Consider the following 9,729-nt stretch of genomic DNA (forward strand, 5'->3'; position numbering starts at 1 on the left):
ACAATGGGTGTGAAGTTGTTACTTACCAATTACTTATTATTTACACTGAGACCATTTCAAAGTTTTTTCTCACATTATAGCTTATTATTATATTAGGGCATGTGTGTGCAGATGTGTGGGGGAGTGGTGGGAAAAACAGCCGTGTGGTTAAATGCCTTTTTTTGTAAAGCGGACTGATGCTGGTGTCTTTGTTTTTGGGTTCTTTTTTTCATTTAGAGTAATGTGTCTGTTACCTGTTGTCAATTTAGCTTGTACATTCAGATATGAACCTAATAAATATGTCAAAGATAAATACGCCTCTGTTTGTGTGATGCTTACTGTAAAACACACACACACCGCACAGTACACAGAGAGAGAAAGAGTCAACAGGACATGGTCTTTAGAATATGTTTACCTTAAGGGCAGTTGAACAGGTGGATTATGTTGCGTCCCCGTCTCCCACACCTACAATCAGTGCTACACCCTCACAGTGTCTCCCCTGCTGCAAACATAAACCTGCCTGTCAGTTAGATGTCAGTGTGCTGCAGGCATCAAGTAAAGTCGGTTCACATAACAGCTGAGAAGGACCTGAAGAGCCTTCATTTGTGCTCATTCGCTTCACTTACATTTCAGTTTTTCAGCCTGTGGTCCTCTCTATATGTAGCTACCGTTTTACCCGTGGGTGTATGGCTTCATTCCTGAGCTTAGATGTTTGTCATACTAATCCTGGAGCACAGATACTGTTAAGTCTTAAGATGTAAGACTCTTTTCTACCATTCTCCCTGCCTTCTTCCCTCCTTACTTACTTTTGCACCAGGGAAAAAAACAAACACCTTTTTAGGTTTTGATCCACACCTGCCTGCTCTCTCTGCGCAGAGTGCATGAAGGAGAGTCTGTTTGCAGTGGGTGGAAAGGGGAAGAAGGCGGAGTTGTGTTTTTGTACTTTTAATGGGTTGTGGAGAAACCTGCCTGTCTGCTTGGAGCTGGGAGAGGAGGAGCCTGTGGGGTGTGGGACTTCAGACAAAGGAGACATAAACACACTGACACTGGATCACTGGAGCAAAAAAAGAGTAGGAGACGACTAAGGGAGACGATCCCTAACTCTTGGACTACTTTTTCGCTATATTTTGGAGAAAACAAACTTTATGTAAAGGAGATTTTTGAGGGGGGGTGTGATACCTTGGATCGGTTTGTGAGCTGAGACATGTTTGTGTTGGAGCAGTGGTGGCCATATGTTGCCCAGGCTGTGTAGAAGTGTGTGTGTTTGGGATGGAAAAGTGGGGCTGGCACGATCAACATTTCTGCTCTTAGCTTCACGCCATGGGGGGGTGCCATAGTTACCCCTCGGCTAAAGAAGCAGACGGGAAGACCCTTCAGCCCTCTGACATCAGCAGTGACAAATTGTAAGTTATATCTCTTTTTCTCCTTGTTTTTTTTTTTTTATTGCATTTCTTTGTTTGTCCTGTCAATCTTTTACTACTTCTGTATTTTTGATAGAACAAACACTCATGTTAAAAAGAGGACAATACTTATATCTGTTAATGGTGTGTAAGAAATGTGACTAGAAAGCTGGCTGCACATGGTTTACTCAGGAATGTTCTCCAGATAAGACTGTGTGTGTGCGTGTGTGTGTGTGTGTGTGTGTGTGTGTGTGTGTGTGTGTGTGTGTGTGTGTGTGTTACATATTTGCCTGATGCCATCAGTGACGGTGGATTCCTCTAACAGCGGGAACACATTATGAGCAGCAGTTAAAACTAATATGAGGAAAGGCTTTGGGAAAATGTGTTTTATCTGAGTTACTAGGCAAATGTTTTGCTCCAGGTTGAATCTTTTACAGCCAGCTCGCTGTAGCGAAGAGAAACCCGCTCATGGACAAAGTAAAAGTGGACAGATGGCCGAGTGCAGGAGAGCAGGGTCACAGAGGAGAGTGTTTACACAAAAAACACAACATGACAACTAGCTTTGGGTTCTTTGTTTTTGTGTGCTGACAACCTGTAGCCAAGAGAGGAGGTGACTGAGTTAATGTCAGTGAGCTGTAACAGAGCAGGATGTGAGCAGCTGAAGTTCCTGTGGACATTAGGAAAGTTTGTCATGGCTTGGCAAAGCTTTGCTCTACTGTACCTTTGCCCAGCTAATGTTTACATTGATTTCTGACACTCTTCCTCCCTTTCTGACTGCTCTGACCTTTCACGTTTGACAAAAGACCTCCTGTTTAAACCTTTACACAAATGATCCCTGGCAGCCACTCTCTCTCACACACACTAACACATTTATACAGGGGGGAGTGAAACCCCATGGAAAGTACTGTGTTTTCCTTATCACAGCAGGCAAGGTCATACTAAGTAAACCCTCAGCTGTTGCGTGTGTGTGTGTGTGGGTGTGTGTGTGGGTGTGTGTGTAAGAAAGCTGAGCGTGACAGCTGCCTGATCCACTACACTTTTAATATTGCAAAGTCTTGACTAAAAGTCTGAGTTAGCCTGCTCTGATCAGGAGCAACTATCCTGCATCCCTGCTTTGAATAAAGTCAAATTCTGCTGCCAGGTTTGACTCTCCATCACACTGTAAACATCATACATTCCCAGTATTCTCTATCTATATTGTCACACCTTCCTGATTAATAAGCCCTGTCTGTAGCTTATCAGTAGGTGCAGTATATAAACCGATGTAGGAAAAAGAGATGTTTTCCCAAAGAGGGTTGTCCTCAGCACTCGGCTCTACATTATCCTGCACAATCTTGCTCAGTTATTTGCTTTCCAGCATTGACCGCTGCAGCAGTCTGCTTCATTAACAGTAATTACGCTGGCTCTGAATTGACTGTCTTCATTACATTAACTGCTGCTGTATTGGATGTTTAGGTCTGCAGTCACAGCAGTGCTCGTATGTTTCAATGTGTGTGTGTGTCAGCCAACACAGAGCAAGATAGATGAAAGAACTTAAAACATCTTATCTACTGAGTGCAGCAGCAGTCATTAATCCACTGACCCGTTGGTCGTTAGACACAGCGATATTTTTCGGTCTCCCACTCTTTCTCTTTCTGTGTCGGCTTCATTAACTCTGAACTGTCTTCTCAAGGGGGATTAATAACAATAACCAGGAAGCGCGTCCATATCTGCAGCAGCAGTATGTGTGTCAGCGGATCACACATGCAGACATGTATGCCCTCATAGCTCTGCCGCCTGGCGTCGACAAGGCAGAGTGGCTTGCCAGCAACAGTAAGTAGTAACAGATTTGTGTTTGGACTCATTTCTCTGTAGCTCTTTAACTCCCAACACTTTTCTTCTTTCTGCAAAAACAAAGAAGAAGAGAGAACAGCAACGTGCGCAAGATATAATGTTGCTGTGCTTATTTATTTTCTTTCCAGCTGTGGCATTTTTCAAGCATATAAACCTGTTCTCCAGTGCGCTATCAGAGTTCTGCACTCCCAGCACATGCCCAACTGCCTGTGGACCAGGCAACGCGTAAGTTACTCAGTGTTATACTGCAAATTGTGGCACCGTATGCAGATACAAAAGCTGTTCTTGATGTATAATATAATATTATATTCATATTATATATGGGTAACCTTGCACACTATATCTGTTGCAGTCATTGGGGTAAACTGCAAGCAATCAGCATGTGCTGAAGTAAAATGTCCAAGCTCCTAAATTATGTTTATGTGAATTGTTTTAAAAGTTAGTTTTTCACTTTTTCCCAACACTACTGCCAGCAAACGGCCTTTTTGCTAACAGCATTAGGAGAGCTTGCATGAGGTTGACCTAAATGTACTATAATCAGTCTTTAAGCTGAGCTCTGAGCAGCTTCTCAGTCTTTATCAGCCCAGGAGTGCCATCACAATATTTACCCTTTAAAAAACATCAAGTACGGATTCTGTTGTTTCCATGTTGTGTAAACTTTTAGTACGCTTTCGTCCTCAGGGTTTATGTTTGGACTGATGACCATGGCAGGAAGCTTAAGTGCTCTGCTCCGCTTTACTTTGACTACGCCATGTCATACATTCAGGACCTACTGACTGATGAAGACGTGTTTCCTACAAAAGCAGGTAGAGTGCATTTACATCATGTGTTACCTAATTGCACAGCACGTTTCAGTTTTAGTTTTAAACTGTCATCTCTTCCTTGTTTCTCCAGGTGCAAAATTTCCGACAGGCTTCGTGTTTATGGTCCAGAAGGTGTTTCTGTTGTTGTTCAGGACAATGGCTCACATTTATTGGTCTCACTACACACAGGCCCAGCAGGTGGGTCTGCACCCGCACCTCAACACGCTTTTCATGCACCTGACGCTCTTCTGCCGGCACCATGAGCTGCTGGATCCAGAAGACACTGAGCCACTGCAGGACCTCATCACAGCTTTGGGACGACAAGGGTGAACTTAAAGGGCAGCCGCAGATATTGTACAATCACATCATTGCACGCTTATTTATTTCTTAAAGCTGATTGTCTCTCACCACTCTGGGCCAAATTTAAACGTATTCCCTAGTATAGATTTTTAAAGAAAGCTCTATAAGGAGAGCAATGCAAAGAAACAATGCTCCTGTTGTTCTGTAGAATTGGACTGAAGTGTATGACTATTGCATGCTTTGTTTTGTTGTTGTTGGGTTTTGTTTGTTTTTTTGCTTTTTTAACATAATGGTGCACTATTTTACTTTGATAAGGTCAAGATCTTCAAGGTCACTTAACCAAACAAACCCAGTTAGTGCCATTTTTGTATTTTGTGCACCGTGCAAAAATGCTGCATCTGCATCTTCATGTATTTTAGAGTACTTTGTAATAAATATTTGTGAGCCATTATCTGTACAGTGGAACTGAAAAGCATGCATACTTTATTTTGGAGAAATTAGTGAATACAAAAAAGTGGGAAGAATTGGTTAAAGACAGGGAGGGACTTTGTGTTTGATCCTGAAGTGCGTGCTGGTGCTGTTTTATTTAGCATATTTTCAGGTCTTTGGTTTATAATCAGCGCCACCTGCTGCTAGTAAAGGAATCCAGCACGTATCACATTTTCCCTGCACCATCTGTAAATATTTGTTTACATACTGGATTTATGATTAAACTGACTTATGAGAGTTAAATGGTGGTTTTTCAGTTTTAATATAAGGGTGTTGACAAAACATCTGGCTGCACTGGTTCTCTCATTTCAGATGTGAACGCCGTTTGAGGCCCACAAAGCTAAGGGATCACATACTGTAAACACTGAATTGTATGAATATTTTTGTTTCTTTTCAGAGTCGTCTTTTTTCTTTATAGTGCTACAAAACAAATAGAAAATGTGCCTCTTCAACATACAAACTCTATTGTACATTCTTATTGGTTAACAGCGTTGTTTCTGGGAAGTGTCAGGCCACTCGAGCCACACTGCATTAAATGAGCCTAACGGGCCCTGTGCCATATGCAGTCTTGATCAAAAGTTTAAGTTTAAAAATAGCAAAAAAAATCATATTTTGCATATTTGTATCTTAACAAGGTTCCAGGTAGAGTTTCAACATGCAACAAGAAGAAATAGGAGTGAGACAAAACATTTTTTTTAAGCATGCAATTTATTGAAAACAAAGCTTGAACTGAATCAAGCTGTTTGATTTCTGATTTGGGGGAGTTTACAGCTTTTTTTTAAGGTGTGGTCTTAAACTTTTGATCAGCCGTAAAAGTTCTAAACATTAACTCAGTAATGAGTAGCTCCACCGTTATTGTTGATCACTTCAAAAAATTGTTGTGGCATGCTTGATGCAAGCGTTTCCATGAGGTGAGTGGGAACATTTCTCCAAGTGGTGAAGAGAGCCGCAGGAAGGGCATCTACTGTCTGGAACTGTTGCCCATTTTTGTAAACTTCCCTAGCCATCCATCCCCAAAGGTTCACAGGGAACATGCAGGATGGTCCAAAAGAGTGATGTTATTGTCCTGGAAGAAGTCCCTTGTCCTGCGGGCATTGAGTACTGTAGCGTTGTCCTGTTGAAAAACCTAGTTGTTACCACACAGACCATGGCCCTGTCATGAGGGATGCTTTCTGCAACATCTGGACAAACCCAGCGCCCGTTTGATGCCCCTGCACCACCTGAAGCTCCTACTATTACTAATTATACGTAAGGATAATTAGTAATTTAAAAATGATGTGCTTACCCCTGATGGCATATATGTCAGCTATGCTTCCATTAAACAATAAGCTCTCACCTCACTGCCCCCCCCCCTCTTCTATTTATTAACACTATTTATTTACATATTTCTATTTTTACCCGATTGTATATTTGTACATTTTATATATTTTTTCTCTAAATACTGTTCATATGTATATAGTGCTGCAGAAACTCTGCACCCCCCACCACGTTTGCACCGAGTAGGAGATGCTCTGTATGTCTGTATAGTGACAATAAAGGTATTCTATTCTATTCTGTAGCTTCCAGGTCATATGAAAATCTGTTTTCATCTCTTTTTCTCGCATCTCATGCCCCAGATACAGACATAATCAGGATATATTATTGCTTGGCTATTTTTATTTAAAACATTTTTCCTTTGCCCAATATAAGCATGTAGTCCTATATTTCTCCACAAAGAGGCAGCAAAAACCCCTACATTTTACCGACAGACTTAAAAATACAAAGAAATTTGAAAAATGATTAACCTAAAAGAAATGTATTTATTCATTTCATAACTTCATTACTGAACAACACTGTTGCAAAAAATGATTGATCTCTCATTTCAACTGCAAATTCTCTTCGAATTAAAATGAAAACATGCCTCTTTCATTATACAGGGTGGGCCATTTATATGGATACACCGTAATAACATGGGAATGGTTGGTAATATTAAAGTCCTGTTTGTGGAACATTAGTATATGTGAGGGGGAAAACTCCTCAAGATGGGTGGTGACTATGGTGGCCATTTAGAAGTTGGCCATCTTGGATACAACCTTTGTTTTTTCAATAGGAAGAGGGCCATGTGACACATCAAACTTATTGGTAATGTCACAAGAAAAACAATGGTGTGCTCGGTTTCAACGTAACTTTATTCTTTCATGAGTTATTTACCAACATATTACTACAGCACATCTTGTGGTCACACCCACCCTTAAAAATAAACGTTTATTCAGCACATAAGCAAGCCTTATATGGAGTGCTGCAGATGCATTAAAATACTTACGACTGACTTACTCGGGACGTAAACTGAGGAGGAGAGACAGGCCCTTTGGCCTACATACTTCAGACACCCTTAGTACTCGTGTTTCAGACCAAATAAAGGGTTTTTGTTTTTGTTTTTTAATCTTTATCTTGTTTGATTGTAGTGATATGTATATGACATTTAGACACATAAAAACCTGCAAATGTAGACACAAAAGCCTTGGTGGAAGTTCCTTCCATGATTTTTACTGTGATGAACCTACTGTGTGCCATAGTTTTGTGGTAATCATTCCACAGTGAAAAGAGAGCTCAACAGAAAATGGAAGTTCTGTATTGCAAGTGTGTATGCGATGTGAATTCTGATTGATTTGAGTTGGATTACAGCTCATAACTGTAGCCAGATGGCTGATTTCCACTCAGATTTCAACCTGAGGTGTTCAGCAGACACAAAAGACTGAAACTGAAACCCTTCACAGAGGAGGCAGGATAAGTCTGGATACATGCACACACTCCCTCACACATGCATACACACAAAGGTTTGTTCTTTGGGTAGATAGGAGATGTGTTAATGCACATGTTGGACTGAGGTAAGGCTCACCGTATTGGAAACTGAGCTTACAAGGTAATACTGCAAACTGCTGAGTCACAGACAAGCACAGCCATGGCGCTTTAATTAAGACCTGAAGCCACCTCCACATACAGAGCATTCTTTTAATCAGGTTCAGACTCTGAGCTACTCATCTGTGTCCTCCTTCACAGTAAAAAAAGAGTTGTTCTTTTACAAGAAAACTGAAGGGAACAGTATCTGACAGCCTCTGGCCAACACAGAGACTGATTCTCTCTAGTTTTCCTTACTTTTTTGAACTTTCATAATCAGGGGATAACATAACAGTAGCCAATCTGTCTTAGCTGAACTTGTTACATGATGTTAATTTGAACATAAAAACATTGGGTTTGCATGCGTTTAACTGGCTCGTGCATCATGTCACAGCTGTTCAGGTTAACTCCATGCAGAGTTCTGACCCCCATGTGGGAAACATGTGGGTACAATTTGCACAATGTCATCTCTTTACACGGTCAAAAATATGAGCAGCCATAAAGCCAGGCACTGGGGTGCAATTTGAGTTCATATACTGCTGTTGTACTCAGGTTTCTTCAACAAAACACATCTTTAATGGAGGTGGTGGAGGTGTCATTTTTCAGGCAATGTTTTTTTTTCTCCTTAGATTGGACCATATTCGGCTGTAAAGACAAATGTCAGTTTTTGTTGATAACTTTATAAATGTCACAATAACCTGCTCTACACTGCAGGGAGAGTGATTTAAATTGGCATGTTGGGATAAAAACACTCACTAACCACTTTATTAGGTATGTCTTGCTAGTATCTGTTTAGACCCCCTTTTGCTTTTAGACCTACCTTTGTTCTTCGTGGCACAAGATTCAAGAAGGTGCTGGAAACATTCCTCTGAGATTTTGGTCCATATTAACACGACAGCATCACACAGTTGCTGCAGACTTGTTGGCTGAGACTCTCCTATTCGACCACAGGTCAAAGGTGCTCTATTAGATTGCAATCTGGTGACTTTGAAGGTCATCTGAGTACAGTCAACTTATTGTCATGTTCAAGAAACCAGTTTGAGATGATGTGAGATTTGTGGCATGGCACGCTATCCTGATGGAAACAGCCAGAAGATGGGTTCCCTCTGGACACGAAGGGATAAACATAGTCCGCAGCAATACACAGGCAGGCTGTGGGGTTTAAATCATCCTCAGTTGGTGCTAAGAGACCCAAAGTGTACCATTACCATTATGCCACATTCTAATACTACAATCCAAATATTGCAGCAGAAATCAGGTTGCATTTGAAGTATAGTCTCAGATTTCTGTTCTTATTTGACAGAAGTAAGTTGCATCCAGTAGTCTTCTGCTGCTGCAGGCAGTCGGCTTCAAGGTTCAACATGACATATTTTTCTGCAAACTTTGGTAGAAATGAGTGGTTGTTTGAATTACAGCTCAAGCCAGTCTGGCCATTCTCCTCTGACCTCTCCCAGCAGTGAGGCATCTTCACCCAGAGAACTGGGCTCACTGGAGATTTTTTGCTTTTTTGAACCATGCTCTATAAATCAGCATTTTCTGGAATACTCAAAACAACAATGCCACTTTCTAAGTCACTTAAAATCAACTTTCTTCTGCATTCTGCATTCTGATTCTCATTTTGAACTTCAGCAGGTCATCTTGACCACATCTACTTGCCTGTGTATCTAATAAAATGTCCTCCGAGAGCTTACAGTAACAAAGTTTTTATTGTATGTATACCAGAGGTGAGCAGTTAATTTTCCCAAGGGGTCACATCTGCCAGTTTTTCCCATTTCATCCCAAGCATGTGGTTACCTCCATGAACAAATATTGTTCCTTGCAATCTCAAACACTTTAGTTTTCCCATCCATAAAGATGAGTAACTTGGCTGTGTCACAGACATCACGTCCAGTGCAAAGTGTCCACTTTGTCAGCGTAAGTTGCAGATTTCCCACAGTGTCCTTGATCAGTCTTGTTATGCTTCGCCTGGATAGAGACACATTCTCAAATGCTTCTTTTTTTCTCATGGGCATAATAACAGTTCACCAAATAAACTTCCCATCGGAGAA

The 9,729-nt window shown here is 41.1% G+C and overlaps 1 protein-coding gene across 1 annotated transcript; it reads left to right on the plus strand.

Annotated features, from left to right (window-relative positions):
• The first annotated feature begins 424 nt into the window (after window positions 1-424).
• LOC120729748 (MOB kinase activator 2) lies at window positions 425-5,047 on the plus strand. Its single transcript, XM_040025599.1, has 5 exons — window positions 425-1,382; window positions 3,052-3,191; window positions 3,341-3,437; window positions 3,894-4,018; window positions 4,107-5,047. The coding sequence occupies exons 1-5, from the start codon at window positions 1,300-1,302 to the stop codon at window positions 4,343-4,345; spliced, it is 684 nt and encodes a 227-aa protein (XP_039881533.1). The 5' UTR covers window positions 425-1,299; the 3' UTR covers window positions 4,346-5,047.
• Window positions 5,048-9,729: the final 4,682 nt, after the last annotated feature.

Source organism: Simochromis diagramma, unplaced genomic scaffold (assembly GCF_900408965.1).
Source record: "Simochromis diagramma unplaced genomic scaffold, fSimDia1.1 OVJJ01000293.1, whole genome shotgun sequence".
NCBI classification, from domain to species: domain Eukaryota; kingdom Metazoa; phylum Chordata; class Actinopteri; order Cichliformes; family Cichlidae; genus Simochromis; species Simochromis diagramma.

What these genes read in the sequence shown, in the direction of transcription:
- LOC120729748 (XM_040025599.1), top strand. Translation starts at nt 1,300, where the DNA reads ATGGGGGGGTGCCATAGTTACCCCTCGGCTAAAGAAGCAGACGGGAAG. An exon ending in GACATCAGCAGTGACAAATT is followed by an intron (nt 1,383 to 3,051) that starts GTAAGTTATATC and finishes TGTCTTCTCAAG; the next exon opens with GGGGATTAATAACAATAACC. An exon ending in GCCTGTGGACCAGGCAACGC is followed by an intron (nt 3,438 to 3,893) that starts GTAAGTTACTCA and finishes TTTCGTCCTCAG; the next exon opens with GGTTTATGTTTGGACTGATG.